At 42.0% G+C, this 19,437-nt stretch overlaps 1 protein-coding gene across 4 annotated transcripts; it reads left to right on the top strand.

The window, feature by feature from the left end:
- The first annotated feature begins 3,758 nt into the window (after positions 1-3,758).
- Positions 3,759-19,321, top strand: LOC135896844 (uncharacterized). Of its 4 annotated transcripts, none has more exons than XM_065425331.2 (6): positions 3,759-4,061; positions 5,326-5,549; positions 7,432-7,585; positions 8,107-8,238; positions 10,679-10,897; positions 13,683-19,321. In XM_065425331.2, exons 1-6 carry the CDS (start codon positions 3,956-3,958, stop codon positions 14,144-14,146), a joined length of 1,299 nt encoding a protein of 432 aa, XP_065281403.1. In that variant the 5' UTR covers positions 3,759-3,955; the 3' UTR covers positions 14,147-19,321. The 4 variants fall into 4 exon arrangements, with proteins under 4 accessions (XP_065281403.1, XP_065281404.1, XP_065281406.1 ...); XM_065425332.1 differs by having other exon boundaries at positions 3,761-4,061; positions 10,679-10,905; positions 13,561-13,895; XM_065425334.2 differs by having other exon boundaries at positions 3,768-4,061; positions 10,679-10,905; positions 13,683-13,848.
- Positions 19,322-19,437: the final 116 nt, after the last annotated feature.

Raw genomic sequence — 19,437 nt, 5'->3', positions numbered from 1 at the left:
GTTTTGCGGTAGTATGCCTTCAGTATTAACGTCCTCCATAATTCTCAGTAAGGAGGGGGGGGGGGGGGGGGGGGAGTATCTTGTACAAATAACGGAAGTGTTTTGGAAAAGTCACCAAGGAAGGGGTTAAGAAATGTAGAGGCTCTCTGTCGGGGTGGTGTTGTTTGGTACTATCGGACGCCCTGGGATATTAGCGGTGTATAGTTCAGCGAGTGGTGTGTTTTGCTGGGCCAGTTGGTGCGTGGTGAACGTATAAGGGGTTCCAGCAAGTACAGACGCGAGCACAAGTAAGAAGAAACGGACAGGACAACGCTGTACAGGACAACAGCGTTGTCCCGTCCCGTGTTGTTCATTGGCTCGCTTCACATTTCGCTGTCTGTGTTCCTGAAGTGACTGTTGCAGTTGCGTTTTCGGGCTGACACGGTCAGAAGAGTCGGTGGATGTGGTGTCTGAAGTATATTTAACGAGTGTTTTTTCTATACTTGTCCTTAATAAAGCATTTGATATGCTGGGAAACTAGCTGTATCCCTCTGCGGTTTATGTGGAAGCCGTCATAAGCTAGGTGCTCGTGCGGTGCTTCGTGTATTTCCGCGTGGTGCTTGTAACGAGTTGAGCTTGTTGGTCTCCTCATTGTGTTTTATGAGTGCGTTAGTTTGGTAAATTAGGGGGCGGTGTTTGTTTTGTAAGCAGCTTGTATTGTGCGTATTACGTCATTATAGACTCGATCGTTTCCGTGACGTTCTGTGTGTTGAGGTTGTTAGTGTCTAGATTAATAATGAAGTGTGTGGTGTCCACTGGCGTATCACAAACTAGTGGGAGAATATCTGATGTTTGCTCCCCGCTCATACGTCTTATGTACGGCGGGTGTGGGCCTGGTGGGAAGTGTTCCTTCGGGTGCCTGTACTGGCATCCTCCAAGGATTGGTACATGGGCAAATGATAACAAGGAACAGTAATATGTAAAAGTGCAAGTTCTTTTGCTTGCCGTTTCGCAGTTGCCTCAAGTAATTTTGCATGCTCTGTGCTTCCCCCAACGTAGTAATTTGTAAATGCGGGTGCCCTGGAGCTCACTGTCAACAGATATGTGCAGTCAGTATTGACCTGGAGCACTGGTGGTTCGCATTGGTCCACGCAGAAAAAATAAAAAATAAATGACGATATATACCTGATATTTCAAGAGAAAGCTGCTACGAAGAGTTGTAAAGACTGACAATGAAATTGATTCCTTCTTTTCGTGGCGCAGTGATGACTCTTAGACAACGGACCTCTATATTTTCACTCTTCACATGGATCTCCCACATCTAATAATTTTTTTATTCGGGGTACTAGCTCGATTTAAATCACCCCGGTAACACCACAACTGGCAGCGAGTACAATCACCGCATGACTCAAGGTGCAAGGTTGCTTACCATTTCTGGACATGTACATTAACCGTATAGCGACGGTTCGCTCTGCTTATTTTCGCAAAAGCCAATCCTCAGATATAGCTAGGTTTAATTCGGGATTGTCAAAAGGGAAATAGCTTCGAGCTTAGCTGGCGCGCAAATAACCTGCGAGCAACGGCTAACCTGCAGTGTGAAACACTAAGTTAATCGACTGCGCAGCGCCAGGTTCCCAGTAAAGGTAATATTGGCTGTTGCTGAGACCCTCATTAGATAGCGAAACTACACCACCAAGACAACACCCCTGTGTCTCTACCTTGCACGCACAACTTGTCCCACCGCCTCAAGAAGGCAGCTGAAAAGTGTGGCATTTGTACATTTTCTTTCAGCGCTGCAAAAGCTATTAATAATGTGCAACATGGGTGACGATGTGTAAGGACTAAAGTCTGCGAAAGAAAATGCGCGCTGTGCGTTTTGTTGATTCTCATGTGGCTATAATTTGATTCCACTGTCATCTACATCGGCCAAATGGGCCGCTCTTTGGATGATCGTTTGAGAGAACACCAGGCAGCACGCAGTGCTTTAGCGGCTGTTAGCCGTCTCTTTTATCACGCAAGCATGCACGTGGTACGTATTGCCAATGATTTCGCTTTCCATTAGCAAGTGCGTGTGGGCACGCACACCAGTAGGCTGGTGCGCAGACATTTGCTTCATGCATAACGTTTGCTTTTGTTTAAATGTGCGTCTGGCTTATGTGCAAGCTTCGCTGCGAGTACTCAACGCTTCTTCTGTCTTGTGGTAGTCCATGCTACACTTTCTACGTTGCAAAGGGCGGGCTGTTTGTCCGCGTGCAATACTTAACAAAATTCAAAGCGCGAAACTTCGATACACGACAGTATATGCGTGTTATATCCTGCCTAAACCTGAAACTTCACATTACGCGCGTATCATCGAAGTAAACAGAGAAGTACATTAAGGAAACTGCATTAAGGCACTCAGCGTTTATTGCCGGACCACTCAAGATGGCGACTCGATTCTGAACGTCTAATCTTCGACAGTCTTCTGACCAAGGGCCCATCAAGAGTTAGTTTGGTCTCGGCTCAGGTTAACATGTAAAATTAAATGGGAGAAAGTTTCGATTTCTATGACGTTCATTGACTCATGTTCATTCCCTCGTATTCGAGTACATTTGTCCCTGTCAATCTAGCTTCTCTGCGTTAGAATCGATAGCGTGGTAAAGCTAACTTTTCCGCACACGGAACACCACAAAAGCCGTTGTTTTGTTTCTGAGTTTCTCGAACTAAATGTTTCTATCTAAAGCCACGAGTTTAACGTGTTCATTTGTTGTGACCACACTTTCTCAGTATCTGTATCAGCACATGAATGTTTCACACATGTGCATTCATTGCAGTTATTATGATGTTTGTGGAAGTTCGGAGCATGGAAAGGGATAGTTATCTAACGCTTTCCACTCAAAAAGTACAAGCCAAATTCTCAATCAATGTAAAACTATTTTCATGTGTGGCGTCAAAATAATTTTCGGCTATCTTGCAAAGAAGTTAAGAAAGTCCCCTTTATTATTTTGTGACGAGGTTTTCTTTATTTTTTATTTCTGCTCCTCCTCCTTCCTCTTGCCTTCTTCTTCTTCTTCCCGTTCAGATAGCCGCAACATTTGAACATCGAAAACCAAAGTTTCTTGAATATGAGCACTGCAGAAAACTGTGACCATGACCGTTCCCATGTGTGCAGCATGGTGATACAAGTGATCTGTGTGCTGGGAAGCCCTATACATATAGCAGAATATGTGGCGTAAAGTAACCTGTTCCGAAATAATGGATGTATTTAACTGCGCTTCGTATGCTTAAAAGTTGAGCCTAGGCTCTCTCATTATATTTGCGACATAAGCCAGTGTCACCTCAATTACTGGGCCTACGCTAAGTTTACGGCACACTGCCAGGGTGACGCGTATTTGTACACCGCCGCCTTCTGATATGTGCTCGCTCCGTAGCGCGCCGTTACGTTGCTTGCGGGCCTATACACAGCTTGACTTGATTTGCTCAGCGCGCCGACAGGACAGCCCCTACCGAAGAAACAAAACTTGCGGTGCCGCAGTTGCAGGATCCGCGGAGTGCCGCGTGCAAGCTGAGGAAGGGGGGCGGGCAGCATATGAGGCGCGCGCGGCCGCACGGAGCTGTTCTCGGCGCGTGTCTGCCTCACTCGATCGATTGTCGGCAGTCCGACTGCTGTGCATATTCTCCGAGTTGCGCACAGTATTTTTAGTGGCAAGGAGCTAAGCGTGCGCCGCGTCAAAGCAAGAGTTTGCCTCCTTGCAAGAAGAGCGGCCGTCAAAGGCGCCGCCAATCGCCGGGCCGCCCGCGGGGCCACGCACTTCGGTGGCGCCGCCACTTGGCGAAAAGGCGCCGGCTAGCCCTAGATAGTGCGAGAGATGCCAGCTCTGCCGCGGTCGGGCATGGAAGCGAGCCGAGGAGGCGTTGGCTGCGCGTAAGCGAGCGGAAGTCAATATGACGCCGACGTGATAGCTGCTCGAAATAAGCTGCAGCCGGCGCTCGAAGAATGGCCAGCGTCCAGCGAGATCACTGGTCTTTCGTCGTGCTTCAGTTTCTGCTGCTATCGCTGCTCATTTGCAGGCACGGTGCCTTCGCGGACCGGAACAAGTACTGTGAGTAGCACGCTCGGTTATGGAACCCCTTCTTGCGCCTTGTCCTGTGTGTCCGCGCGCGCGCGCTCTCTTGTCGCCGTGAAGCGCGCCGCCGGGACAATGCATGCGTGCGCACGATACGTGAATGCTACGAGTTATGGGCGTGCACGCCGTGGCTCTTGGCCGCGGACGCCGCCGACGCGGCGCGCTGCAAGTCGCCCCCAACGCAGCCCTAAATAAGGGGGACGCGGGCTGCACGGGAAAGAGGGAGTTCCGTGCCCTGCCCGTGCAGGCTCGAGCGTGCACCGCACGGCGCGACCCGTACAAGTGTACTCGGACATTTCAGCCCCTTGCAAGGCGAGAATCGAGGTTCGCTCGCATGTGAGCACGATCTGTTATCCGAACTCTCGCCCCGCAGCTAACTGGGCGTGGGATGAATCCCAAGAAAGCAGGCCTTATAGGTACACGCACTGCGTTCAGTTAACGTTCCCTGTATTTGTTCGCAGTACAACCAGCCGCAGACGTCTTCGTGGTGTACGCTTACGGGTGTTGGTTTTCCTTTGGTGTGAATTGAGCACCGGCGATTGGCCACAAACGTCAAATAAAACGAGGATTTTGCGTATTCAAACCCACGCGAAGCACTGTAATACGTGGTGCGCTTGAGAATGGAAGGACGTTCGTGCAAAGCGTGTGCGTAAGAAGCACATTTACGTTTATCACGTATATTATATCTATATATGCATGTACGTGGCGCGAACATATATATCCGTACTTATTTCATTGGCGCTGAATTTTAAACAAAGATATTGCACAGACAATTACTTCAACCATGCATGCCGAAGAAAAGTTATTTTACGTGATGACTTTGTGAATATATATACATACACACACATATATATATATATATATATATATATATATATATATATATATATATATATATATATATATATATATATATATATATATATATATATATATATATATATACAAGCTCTGAGCGAAATGATAATTTAGAGAGTTTCGATTAACCATAGCTACTTAATTTTCTCGAATCTTTTCCTGGAATTGATTGTGAGCTCAAGCATCAATTATCAGTCTGAAGAAAATTCCCAGGAGTGTTTTAAGGTTACAATGGAGAGACCTCTTTAAAGTACAAGTTCCATCGCCCGCAAAAGAAGCATTTGCTGGCTATATTTTTCTACATTATCGAAAGGAAGTGGAATTTTCCTGAATATTTACCGGCATGAATTTAACCTTGGATCCTATTTTTTGCCATTCGCAGTTCACATCTCATCATTGTGCATGGGAGAGCGACACTACCCTCAGTACAAGAAGATTGACGGCGCTGTGCTGACATCTGAAAGCGAAAACAACCTGGAGTGCGCCGTCACCTTCCAGACTGATTCAATCTTGCAACGCTTCATGCTTCGCTTTGAAAGGCTGGCCTTGGACTGCCACGATCATCTAGTCATTTTTGATGGTGCCCATGCTATAGGAAATCACAAGGTGCTAATAATAATGTGCATTTACAGGTATTGTAATCTGAACCGCTGCGCCAAGAACCGATATCAGAAACCGCAGGAAACACTCCGTTTTTCCATCTCCACACGACGCGCATGACTTGTGTGACATCTATGAGCAGTGTGTGTGTGTGTGTGTAAATGTAACACAGGGTGTCATATGCAAACACCATGTTGCTCTTTGAACTACATGACCACTTTCCCGCAAAAAGAAAAGTAGACAGAATGTCTTCGTCCGATACGTCAGAACAGAAAATCAGTGTCCTTGCTACTTCTCTTAGTTAATTTTCGGTATGCGAAGGAATTATTACTGCGTAAGCAATCGGCATTTTAAGAAAGCCCAATATACCAAAGGCCGTTGTTTGCAAGCTGGCTTCACTGCAATATGAGAATAGTTGCAGTGAAGCCGGACCAAACATGTAAAAAATAATAAGTTATGGGGTTTTACGTACCAAAACCACAATCTGATTATGAGGCACGCAATATTGGGGGACTCCAGAATAATTTGGACCACCTGGGGTTCTTCATCGTGCACCTAAACCTTAGTGCATGGGTGTTTTCGCCCCCTTCGAAATGCGGCCGCCGTGGCCGGGATTCTATCCCGTGACTTCATGCTTAGCAGCCCAACACCGTAGCCATCAAGCAACCATGGCGGGACAGACCGAACATGTGAGCAAGCATAAAAAAAGAAAATGTTAAAAATAGGTTCTGCATCAAGAAAATGATGAGATGCTTACATTTTTCATTTTCAATTGCAGGCATCGAATCACAATGTCCTATTGTGCTGTAAATATCCAACTTTTAGAGAATTACTATTAGCTCATTCAATGCTTAATTATACACTGTCTAATTGTCTAGTGCTTATATATAATCGCTTTTTGCTCGTGACACACATGCCTGAACTGTTCAGTCAATTAAACATTGACATTCTACTGCTACAAGGTGGTCAATACGTAAATAAAGAAGAAGAAAGAAAGAACAACACATCATAAGAGTTCTCTCTATAGCTGTTCAATATGTCAGTCTACGTTAGGCAACTTAGTTTGTGCTAATTATTTAACTCTACTTTTGGATCTTGTTATTACATGAGTATTGAGCACCACAGCATCCAATTGAAGAAATGGAAGGTTTATTATAGTTGAAAAACAAAACCTTTCATTATGTTAGCTACTCTAAATAATATAATCCAGCTGTATCTTGTGTGAACTGGTGCTGTATGGTCAATATCCTAAATTAGGTAATATTTGGCATTCAATATATTTTTAATGAGCTTAATAACTATGGACTGCCAAGACTTTTCCTTACAAAAACATGTAAAATACAAAAACATCTCTGTATGTCATGTTAAGGACACAGTCTAGTGCATGAGGTGAAGTAATAAGAATTGCTCAATCACCATAATTACAATAAGCCAGGTATGATAGCACTTAAGAGCTCATTTCTGTTGCACACTCACTCATTATTCTTGCTGGAACAACACATGCAAAACATTCAATAACCTTTAGCCAAAAACAATTGAGATTATTGAATACTTGAATATTGAATTGTGTCAGTGCTGAGCTTTCTCGTGACTTCTTTTTCTTTTGAACTAATGTGCACTGCTTTACTTTCATTGAAGCACTTGAAGAAGACTTTCACTTTTAAAAAGAAGTAACTTATTTCGTGTTATTGCTGTTAATGACATAGAGCACATTAACTTCACACTGAATCTATATTTGCCAGAAGTTCAGTTGAAGATAAGGCTGTTCTACCACAACAGTGTGATAAAGCTTCTTGTCTACAATGCAACTAGAAGGAGGGAAAAAGTGCTGTTTTTCGCTGAGCTGGTAATATTTATGCCTCGCCCCTGATATCCTTCGTGGGCGCAGGTGGATCTTTCATGTCGGAGCACACGCTCCGATGTGGGAACAATCTTCACCCAGGGGAACTACGTGACCCTCAAATATACCACAGACAGCTGGAGCCCACAAGGAAATGGCTTCAAGCTGATAATCACTGCCTACAAGGACAGCTCACTTCCTGGTGAGACATTATAGAATAGGACAAGCAGCAGTGCTTTAAAGAAGTAGGATATATAGGTGTATTGACAAGTTCTTAGTGAAGTAAAATGAAAATTTTTTTCACTATGCAATGTAATACCCTCTTATTGTTCCACTGAATGACACTTAAAACTACAGTATGCTTGCATGTAATGCAGTGGTTCAATGAAACAGCACTGCAACACTTCGATGTAGCATCTAGTGTTCATGAAAGCCCCATTATGTATCATAATTGGTTTATTCCAAGTAATTTTAGACAGCGGATATTTTTAGTTTCAGATATGGGGCAAGTGTGATTCTCATAATGTGCGAAAAAAATTTTTTTAACATGTAATATCATGATAGTCATCCAGAATTGCTGCCTAGACATGGAAAAAAAAACAAGTGTTATCTCATATTTTATTCTTGCTCATACAATGACATGTCACTTTTTATGCACTTATATAAATCATTATGATGCCCTTAAAATAGCATTTTCAATAGTTCTCATTATTTCCATTTCAGATCTCAAGCATGACCTGAAGTGCCGGGATTTTGAGTGCCGCAACACTTTTTGCATCTCAAGCAACTTGACATGTGATGGGGTAAACCACTGTGGAGACAACAGTGATGAGACAAGCCATGCTTTATGCATAGGTGAGAAAGTTTCAAGCTGGTTCTCTGCAAAACTGGGTCATTTTAGTCGAATATTTATGTACGTCGAGTTTAACGACATTTAAAAACAATCTTTAATCCACTCACTGTATACGATGAGATCAGCCTCAGTATATTCAAGATAAAACTATGCAGCTTGTACACACAGCTCAGATGTTGGGGCTGACAAAAAATTACACAAAAGCAGGGATTGTATTTATGGCTTTGTTGGTCAGTGTAAGTCCTGTTTGACGTATTTTGGGTCTCCGTTAGTACTGACTTGTTACGTGCCATACTTTAAGCTTACCATTTGCATTTTAGAAATAGTAGTTTGATCAATTCACATGTCCTCATTAAAAACACCAGCATTAACTTGGGTCATGATCATGATCATGTAACTTGGAAACTTTATTCAGGTTTGAGAAATCTATCTTTATGGAGCCTTTAATAGTAGTTGTGGGACATGCGAATAGGTAACACTGGTTGCAGAGTACCATACTGCAGATGGACATTCATTACAGAGCCATTCTCCAGAGCATAACCATTGCCAAATCTGGCATAGTGTAATGCTGAATTCCTGCTTTCTGTATGCTACACTAAAGATTGGGCACAGAAAACTTATCTTTGATGTACCAAATGACGGCTTGCAGTATAGTTATCTTTAGTCTCTTTTTCAACATGGAGTCTTAATCCTTGTTGTTTAGCGCTGTTATCACATTTCAGAGTAATATACTCATGCTCTCAATATTCCACACTGGTCCAGTGCATTAGGTCATTTCTATACTAAAAGTTGCAACCCTGACAAAGGCATACACATATAAAGTTAGTCTTACATTTTAGAAATGAGAAGCAAGGCTGTTGAAACAAAATTCAACTGTGAGAACTAAAATCAGTACCACAGAGGACTGTATTCTGATGGACAACAAATTTAATCCATAAAGACGAGAGCATACACATTAAATGGCAAGTAGAGAGAGAGAGAGAAGGGAGGAGGAAAGGCAGAGAGGGTAGCCAGACTTTGTACAGTTTGCTAGCCTACACATCGGGAGGGGATGGTGGAGTGAAAGAAAGATAGGGAGAAGACGCAAGTCTTGATCGCTCTGTCACATGCACTAAGCCAGGCGCAGCATATCTAAAGTCGGGCACTCAAGTCTGTCACCTTCAGGTACTGTAGAAGAACTCGAATGGCTTTCCGGGCTGATGAGCTGTGAGGTCAGGCTCCCAAGACCTTTGATTCTGTAAATGGTCTATCGTCCAGTCTATTCAAGGCACAAATGGCAAGTAGAAGAGTATGTTTATAATACTGTGATGCCACTCTGTACATTTATCAGACAGAGAGCTATTCCCAGTCAAAAAAGTAGCATTGAGTGCAGTTGTATTCTTGAATGGGACCCAACTGGTTCCAATTGGACATCATATAGGAGGGCCAAGTTCCAATTGGGCTCCATGCAAAGTTCAGTTGGTTCAAATTGGTCATCATGGGAAGTCTAGTTGGTTCCAGATGGACATCACTGGAGCTTGGTATGCCAATTGGTTGTAGCTGGACTCAATTGGAAATCATGAGTAACCTCGTGAAACAACAAAATAGTTGATAATAATAATAGCAGAGTTATAATGTTAGTTTTCAAGCAAAAGGTCTTTGTATATTGGTGTGATCAATGGAGAGAAGCATTTAACTTTCTATCGAGTCAAAAATCTCTCTTGAAATTTTACCTATTTCTCATGAACCACTGGTACCGCTTGGTCAACCAAATATTGCTTATATGTATATATAGCATCTGACACCTATCTCTCATATAGTGAGGTGGTGAATGTTGGTTATGTCAGTGAAGAGAATTGCTGTAGTGTGTTCATGGATGAGTATGCTTTTTGAAAGGAGTTTCGAGTATATCGGTGTCATGCTAAGTAAGGTGAGGGCCCATCTGTTTTTTTTTCCTTTCTTTTGTTTTTCATGTTGGTACCAACGAGTCTAATTCAGAGGCCAATTGGGTCCAAATGTGTTCAAAAATCCAGTTGGGCCTGTTGATTTTTCCAATGGCTGTCCCAAAACACAACTAGAGCTATCCAATTGGTTCCAACCGAAAATTTCAAATTGGTTTGAGAATTCTTTTACTGTGTTTCCTGGGCAGGGTTATGGGCTCTGAAGACACATATTCTTATGGGATTACTTGCGACCATGTCTTTTTACATGAAATGCATTGCCACCAAATTTTTCGGCAGGAAAACTTAGTCAAATATCGCAGTTTACATAGAAACAATTTTCCCATCTACATCGAGGCTTTAGTGAGCTTTTCTTTCTTTTTTTCATAGAAAATTTACATGGTTTGTGTGCTATAAAGTGCGTACGCATGGTGCGCTATCCACTGACTGGTGCACATAATTGCGTTTTATAGGCAGACCATACTGTCTAGAAAACGAACTGCATGAATGCATTTCCTTGCAGACGATATGGCCAGCAGCCAGATTCTGGGCCTTGGCGTGAGTGTTTTTGTGACACTGGCCCTGGTGGTGATAGTGGTGTGCCTGGTGCTGTGTGTGGGTGCCCTGTGCCTGTGCCAGCGGCTGCAGCAGCAACAGCAGCAGCGCCAAGCAGCTGCCGGAGCGATGACTCTGCCAGGGAGCCATCCCACTGCCCTGCAGGCCAACCACAGCGCCTTCCCCAGTAAGCGTGTAATGACGCTTTCCTGGCTTCCCCCCTGTCTGCTCTGCTGCACTGCCCTGCCTGCTTGTCGGAGAGGATGCATCTGCTCCCAGTGGTCATGCACTGCTCTGCACTAAGCTGTGCCTCTGCCCGGCCCAGAGGCCCAGTTTGTGCACAGCATACGTTAACATTGATGCTGACAGGACCGATAAGCTAGTGCCTTACTGTACGCCTATTTGTGCTCTTACTTGTTTAAGCAGACATACAAAGATGAGAGTATGCATAATCAAAGCATATCTTTTAGCCAGAAAAACAAAGGTGCTCGCGAGAAATTTGACAAGGCTCTGGCACCTTGTCACATTTCATAAGAATTAATGCAATGGCAGCGCTTTGCAATACAGTGATTCAGTGTGCACTTATCAGAGTAGATAAAAGAACACTAATAAAGTAGCAATGCACGACTCTTTCTGCAAGCTTGTTGCATGTCCTTTTTGCATGGATAAAAGAATGTCAGATGCATCCTTGCTCCCACTCCTTTGTCTCCTATCTGTTTCTGAAAACTGCACTGACGGCAGCATGTTGTGCCTAACATTATTACTGTGCACTGAAGGACTACAAATGTAGTCCTTATTTTCTACATCTCTTAACAGTGTGAATATATGTGCACTTGCCCCATAACTTGGCACACCAATATATACCCACAAATAACATTTCAACACAAGGGCTCCAAGAGTGCTTGATGGCTTAGGGGGAGTCAAAGTGCAACAGTCACTTTCCTACCAATGTACTGTTGGACTATGATGTTTGCATCTGCAAACATTCTAGAGTATGGAAGAAAAACCATGGCCTCCTGCTCTGCTACATTTGATGCGACTGTTTCAGAAGCAACTCTATAGTGTTTCAGGAATAAAGTTTAGCTAGAAGTATGCTAATAACAATTTTTGAAGTAGAATGAAGTACGAATTGAATAATGACAATGCCAAATTTAATATTAACTTAATAATGATGATACTGTGTCAAATACAAACTGAGCAGTGATGGCACTGAATTGAATACAAATTAGTTTCTGAATAATTCAGAAAAGTTACCCAAAACAATCCAGACCATTTAATCTGACTTATCTGACTACCTTTATATGTCTAGTACAATAATTTGCAACTTGGGAAGTTATTAAAAAAATTTAAAATTTTGAATATGAATATCTTTATTCAAGCACTCAATCACACTAGCAGCTATTCAATTTGAGTGCCAAATCAGCAAGACTTTCGGCTTGCTGCTTGAAATTTTTTTTAAGTTCACACCCACCTTCTAATAATATTTGACAAAGAAAAAATGGGAGTCATAGATATTGAGGAGGTGAAGTGCTTTTGTACTGAAAAGATTAGTTTTTTAGGCATTTTACAGAAGTAGAATGACAACTGCATAATGCGAAAATTCTTTGTGATACACAGGCAAAGTATCAGCTTCTCTTTTCTCTAGTGAATGACTGTGAGCCAAAGTTCACAGGTAATTTCATGGTGATAGTTGAAACCTGGGCAGAACAATAAAATAAGAATGCATCATATTTAGCCATTAGGTAAAGTCAGAATTATCTGCACGTTCAGGAATTACCACTATAGTTGGTTATGTGATTTATAGTACTATAGCTCCTCTTAAGTCATAATTGTAAGATCAGAAATCGCTAGTGCTTTTCCATTAACTTGAAATTCTTTAGGAAGTGTCAATGCAAATCATTGTTCTTATTAGAAATGTCCTGTTTCAGCAAAGGGTATCTTTTGTGTGAGGAATGTTTGTGATGTCTTTAAAGGACATCACACAGCTTTCAACAATATTGAATTAGCTCTGTCTTTGCAAAGCACATCTTTTCTTTTCACATTTCGGACCAGCTTTTGAGGGTACATGCATTATATGTGACGTAGATAAAGATTAGGCAAAATGTTACGCTGCCGATGCTGCTCATATTTATTCAGTGCAGTTTTTATGTCTTGAATTCAAATCCTGAGGCATACATTAATTGAGCCAGATTAACATGCACATTTTCATTCAATTAGGTGGGGTTTATTGGTTTTTTTCAGAGTTAAATTTCTATAAAAGGCTACTTTATTCTATGCTTTTTCATGACAGCTTGTCACACACACAGTACTTATGGCATTAAAGAACTCTTAAGCTAATCTTAGTTAGGCTCAACAAAAGATTCGTTAAACAAGTATATTATACTTTTTATGGAATTATACTACTAAAAAATACTAAACCAACCTCATCAACAACAGCCCTCGGAAACAATTTTTTTTCTCTTTATCGGGCAAGCACAGATTTGCTGGTGGGAAAGAGCAATGATAGAAGCTAGGAAGTGCAGCATGAGAATGGGTATGCAGATTAATGTCCCCATATAAAACCATGAAATATGCATTGCTTAATGGAGCTTATTCTGATGAAAGCTTCCAACCCACAGGGTACCTGTCTGAGGATAGCTTGTCTCTGCACAGTGCTACCGGAGCAATAGGACAAGCCTTGTTCTATTTTGCACGCAGTGCACTTGCTTCACAGGCCTTCACGTGACCTTTGAAACAAGTTCGGTGCTTCAAAAAGACTCTTTGGGCGTTGTGGCACTGGGCAGAGACAAGCCTTTGGGCGGGGGGTTTGCTAAGGGCATTGACCCCCGAGGGGTGGTGTGTGTGACCCAGGTCACCAGCCTGGAAGCGGAGGTGTTTACGGGGGCACTGCCGAACGCCTTTGCGAGAAGCCTCCCCCATATCCTGGAAACAGCTACCCCCCAGCGGCCGGCATCACATTTCACGTTCCCCAGGAGAGCCTCTACTACCCAGCCACAAAGTGACCAGGCCCGCAACGGCTCCAACTGGCTCGTCTGAGCAGGGCCTCCAGCGCGACCTGTCCGCGTGTCGAGAGCAGTTCTCCTCGCCGAGGCCACTGGATGCTGTTCCTCCTGTTTCTCCGGGCGGTGTCTCCCCAACTAGCATGTTTCGCCAGGGGTCCCTGTCGTCACAGCCTGACCTGTTGGCTGTCACATGTGGGGGTGAGGCCCCGCAACACACCTGGGCCAACACGCTGCCCAGGGGTCGGCCTGATGTACTGGGCCCCAGCTTTGCCATCGAGCATGTTGAGACACCTCCTCTGCCATGGGACATGCATAACGGCACACTTTCCATGCCACGAGGAAAAGGCTCCGAGCTTCCTCCAGACTCTGTGCAAGTACGGCACCACAGTGTTGTCTCCGCTCAGCCCACTGGCTGGGAACAAACTTGGCTTTGAGCCAAGGTGCTAGTTGTAACTAAGAAGGGTGAGTGACACTTTCATCACCCCCACAATAAGAAAATTTGTTCCTGAGCAGATGGCCAATAGGGATAATGTTAAATTTGCATGGATTGAGGCAGCTATAGTTTATATTCAGTTTACATGTCTAGATGCTGTGTTGCACTCATTGTGCAGAATGCGGTAACTTGCATTATTGGTAGTGGAAATACGTGCTCTGAAAGCTGTCTTCTGAGCAGCAAGTAAGTGAACATGGAAAAGTAAAAAGAAATGAAGTCATTTAGCAGTCATTGTTTTTTCTCCTTTAATTGTGCCATTTAGAGATCTTGGAGAAACAACCTTAACCAACTATAGGTTTACAGTAAATTACAATAAGTATTTACTTTGCATTACCATTCATTATTTATTATTTTTTATTATATATTTTGTGCAAATATATATTTATTTCATAAATGCATATTCATATGATGTAAAAATGTATAAACGAAGCTTGAAGAACATGATAGCTTCTGTATCCTTTTTTTAAAGGTGTGGCATCTTCTGTTACAATAGCTGTTAGCTAAACAGTATGTCATTATGTGTAAATATGTGCTGCTTGATATGAACCAAAGTGATGGATTGTATTACAGCGTATTGTGATGTAACAGCCACCAGAGTCTTGTTTATGGAACACTCTGGTAGGGTACAAGTGTCCTCTAGTGATGCAAATGTATCAGCATGGTAGTATTTCATTGCAGTTGTTGAGAAGTTTGACATCGGAATGGCAACAGAAACATGCCACCTCTGGTGCTGTTGATGGTCAGCTGCCAGCAGCTTACCCAACTTAAGTCAAAATTTCTGGAAAGAACATGTAGTTAATTACAAAATGCATGTCCCCTGAACCTCGGTGTTACAGCTACAGCTAGGCAGCATAAAATTCAAGGATGGAGCCTACATTTATAGTTGCAGCTGATGGTTAGGGGACAAAATTTTTACAAAGCTCGAAAATGCTGTGTTTTCTGGGTTCCATGAAATGTCTGCAAGGCACTCAGTCATAAAAGCTTACACCAGGTGCCAACTCATGAGACATGGCAGCAAACAATTTTAGCAAGGTCAGCATTGCTAACCACGAAGTACAGGCTGTCAAGCTAGCATGATAGATCATTAAACAAGTGTTTACAGTTTTTAACATTCCAAGTAAAAAAAAAGTAATAATAAATAATCTAATTATTTTTTCAGGGAGACAAAGCTGGACTTACAGCATTTGTCCAAAACCTTGCCTTGTCGAACTGGTTCCAATTGGAAATCTTTGTACACCCAGCTGGTATTAAGACAGTTCCAACCGGACACCATTATGGGACTAATTGGCATTAAGACAGTCCCAATTGTACATCACTATGGGTCTAGATGGTGTCAAGACAGCTCTAATAGGGCATTCATTGGGTTTTATTACATAATTTTAGCCAAAGGGTCCAAGTTACAAGTTCATCAATTAGTTCAATATGCATGTTCGAGGCTCAAGAACTAAGTTCATGGATATCTCATTCAGGTGTTCAGAGGCACCAATTGGAATCTGTAAATACCAACTGGTCTTAATGGGAGTCTGAATGCCATTTGGTTTGATTAAATTCTAATGCATGTTTATATTGCAGTTTTGTTTAAAGGATCCCTGAACCATCCCTCAGGCTTGGTGAAATAACATAGTCTGCGGGTAGCATATGCTGTTGTGAACATTTCAGCCAAGTTTTGCTGTCATATGCGGTGCGTGGAGCTCGCAAGCAGATTGCGAAGTCTCCATTCTCTCAAACGCTCTCTTTTCAACAGAAGGCCCTGTCCTTACTCTCTTCTGGATGCTTCATTTCGTAATCAGACGACTTATTTCATCATTTCCTTAGACAGCTCCTACTGGCCGATAGCTGACATCAAGCTGCGTCGACTATATGGTGTAGATACCGCGGCTGCCACAGGGTGCCGCCACGAGTCCACTGACTGAGCGCACTGCGGCTCGCCGAGGATAACTGTTTGGCTTATGTTTAGCGTGTCGTAGGCACCAAAAGCGGAAGTCATGGCGTCTATGTTAACATCCAAAATAAAATTTGAACTGCGCGCCACGGTGACATTTATAAGGCGGTGCGTTGTGGTCACGCCCCACTGTGCCCTAGCACTGCAAGGCACTGAAGAAGGAGCGGGAGCACAGCGGAGGCCGTGCTTGATTGCCAGTAATTTCGGTTCTGCTGAATGCATTGAAGTACGTCTTGCGGCAAAGTATTTCTGAAATAGCTTATTTTCACTTCAAATGCCTTTCTCCACTTTGATAAAAAGTAGTTCAGGGCCCCGTTAAAGCTTATTATTTATATTAAATTAGATTTGTAATAGAAGGTAATGAAATGAAGTTTAGATGTTGCAGTGATACCATAAACCTATACATTTTACTCAGTTTTAGGAAGATAACTGTGCTAGTTTATCAGTTTTACTAGCATGTAGAAACACACACAGGATCAGTTTAATTTTCTAAGTTTAGGCTTCACAAGCATTTTTTAAAAGCAAGCGCACTGCATTCAAGTTTTGAATAAGGCAATGGTTAAAAATAAAGAAGACACAGCACAATTGTTTTTTCTTTCGTTCTTTAATTTGGACAGTGAGAATACAGCTCACTTGTATTTCATAGCGAACACCTCAAGTTTTTATTCCTGGCAGCTGGCTATCTGAGGCCACTGAAGAACAATGAGTACAATTTAGGGTCTGAGCTTCAATAACTCTGCATCACTAATATTGGTGGAAAAAGCATTGGCTGTGTATATATATAATGTATGTGTGCATGCTTGTGTAAAACTGATCCTAACGTAGATCTGTACTGATATATACATATTTTATTAACACATATAATTTTCCTGTCACAAACTTGAGTCATTCTTTTCTTTACGAAAAAAAAGAAGCTGAACATTTCAATTAGGCCAACTTGTTTTATGCTGCATGCCAGTATATTGTAGGCACACATATATTAAAAAAAAAAGCGAACTGCTCGTCAGTTGCATGCATGTGTGTGACAGTTATTCACAAATAAAATTATACTGTGAGAGCGCACACACCTGATCTCATATAATGGTGCCAGGGGATCATAGTGCCAGCCCATGGACGTGCGTGTCAACTCCATCTGTTACAACACTTCATTCTCACTTTGGAGGCTTCATGTTAAATGGAGTCATCTCTATGGGAATCAAGCTTTTGATGATTAGATTACTTGCATGCATTTTTGAGAATTTTCATATCTGAGTATCTTGAGGAATTTGGCCAGCATAAGGGGGTGTGTTTTTACCACTGTTTTTGGACTGTTTCTGACAATGTTTTTTTACAACTTTGTCTAGCCTTAGAACACTTTTTATATGTGATGTGAACTCTTGATAAGAAGAACAGCCTGTTTTTCGGCAGTGAAATGCCATTAGGCTGTCATGTATGATGGAAGCAAGAGTCAGAGAAAGGTCTCGGACAATGCTTTTTTTATGATGCTGAAGCACTCTTATGCACTTACTTTGTGGTACGAGATGTGCTGGTGTTTTTTATTTTTGCCACTGTGTATGGAAGATTTCTTTTACAAGAGCTGCACAGGAAAAGGTGATCGTATTATTCACATTTTGCAAAGCCTAAAGTGCATATGTTTGCTAATGTTTTTGTTAACATTTCTATTTTCTATACAGTTGCTTGCATTTCTTGCTCTTTTTCATCATTAATGCAAATGTCTAATTATGTGTGCAGTCCTGTTCTCTTTAAATCATCCATGGCACTCAAATTTCACTTCCACACTTTGCCCAGCTAATTTATTAATGACATATCACAGCCCATTTGCGATACAGTGACGTTTGGCAATATGTAATGTCATTATTACATAGAACAGCAATATAGTACTTTATGTAGACAGCTTGATGTGCAATGCTGTGATGAACTTGTTTTTGTTTTTTCATTTTTGCATGGCCTGATATATATGATGCACATAGTGAGTGTACAAGGCCGTGCAGTAAACATACCCACGTAGCCTTATTACTGATAAGAAAAATGAGCCATTGTCATTAGGTCAAGTTACCAACATCTGTCACTAAAAAGAGAACAATTTTGTCTATTATGAACGCTAAAAATGAAAAGAGGATCACTGAATGATTGTGGCATGTCAGTTCCACATGAAAGGAACTACCTGATCAAGAAGAGTACTCTTAAGCTGAGTTATTATAATTGCTGACACCTTGATACAAGACCTAGATAAAAGTAAGCCAGTTGATGCTGCAACAGGAGGGTGCAATGAACTATCCATTAACAACAGCTAAAAAATTGCAGTAAGTTGGGATGGGCAATTCATCTACTTGAACACAGTGCACAAATGTTTGAATGAAACAGAGTTAGTATCCTTGTAAAGAGAGCATATTGGTGTGCTTCTGGGGTACCGAATTAATGGTTGAATGGCATCATGAAAATTTATTAGCATTTTAATGAAATGAAGAGAATGGTCAAGACAAATAAATTAATGTTGATTAGCATGAAGCCTACAATGTTTCATCCCTTAAATGTAAAACAGGTGTGTCATAAGTGTGGGTAAATGCTTAATTCCCAAAAGACATGGTTTTGTGTGGCAATGTTCTTTGGCCTTTATAATGCTGTGTTTTTCAGCAAAAATCAAACTGACCTTGCTATTTAACAAGTTTACTGATTGGTGATGGCAATCAACCATCATGATAGGAAAATTATACTGCTTCCAAACTTTCTGGAATGTTGGTAGCTCATTCTTGAGTAATCTGGCTCAACTGTGTGAGGGTGTATTTATTTTCTTAAAATGCGGTACCCTGAAGCCTGCTAGCTTCCCTTCATTTTGGAGACATTAGTTTTATATTATGCTAATAACACCTGGCCTACCATATACTGACTTTAGTTATGCAGTCACCTTTATTGCACAACCATGATGTGACTGACATTTGACACTTGAGTTTCCATGGACCAAGCTAGTATGCGCAAAAACACTGCAGGCATGATGGCCAGCATGCACACTGAAATTGACCTCCTGGGAAGATTTGTGCATATCATGTTGTTTTTTTTATGAGAGTTGTTTCGTGTGCCTGCATGGGGCCTTGTGTGCACATTGTAGAACTGTCGTGTTATGTCGGTTGAAAGAATCAGGGCTCTAAAAGAATAAAATGACCAATTGGAAGTTGACTGTGATCTCACAACTTCATTCAGATTCAACATTGCTCATTTGTTCAGAACTACAGGTGAAAATGACACCATTCCAGCTCTACATGACTACAAGCAGACAGAGAGTGATTGAAAAG

The sequence above is a fragment of the Dermacentor albipictus genome, chromosome 1 (genome assembly GCF_038994185.2).
Source record: "Dermacentor albipictus isolate Rhodes 1998 colony chromosome 1, USDA_Dalb.pri_finalv2, whole genome shotgun sequence".
NCBI lineage: Eukaryota > Metazoa > Arthropoda > Arachnida > Ixodida > Ixodidae > Dermacentor > Dermacentor albipictus.
This window is presented reverse-complemented; position numbering and strand designations above follow the sequence as displayed.

Bases quoted from the DNA above. Each gene is read 5' to 3' on its own strand.
- LOC135896844 (XM_065425331.2), top strand. From the start codon at position 3,956: ATGGCCAGCGTCCAGCGAGATCACTGGTCTTTCGTCGTGCTTCAGTTT. The intron at 8,239-10,678 runs GTGAGAAAGTTT...ATTTCCTTGCAG, and splicing joins AAGCCATGCTTTATGCATAG to ACGATATGGCCAGCAGCCAG. The intron at 10,898-13,682 runs GTAAGCGTGTAA...CACGTTCCCCAG, and splicing joins CAACCACAGCGCCTTCCCCA to GAGAGCCTCTACTACCCAGC.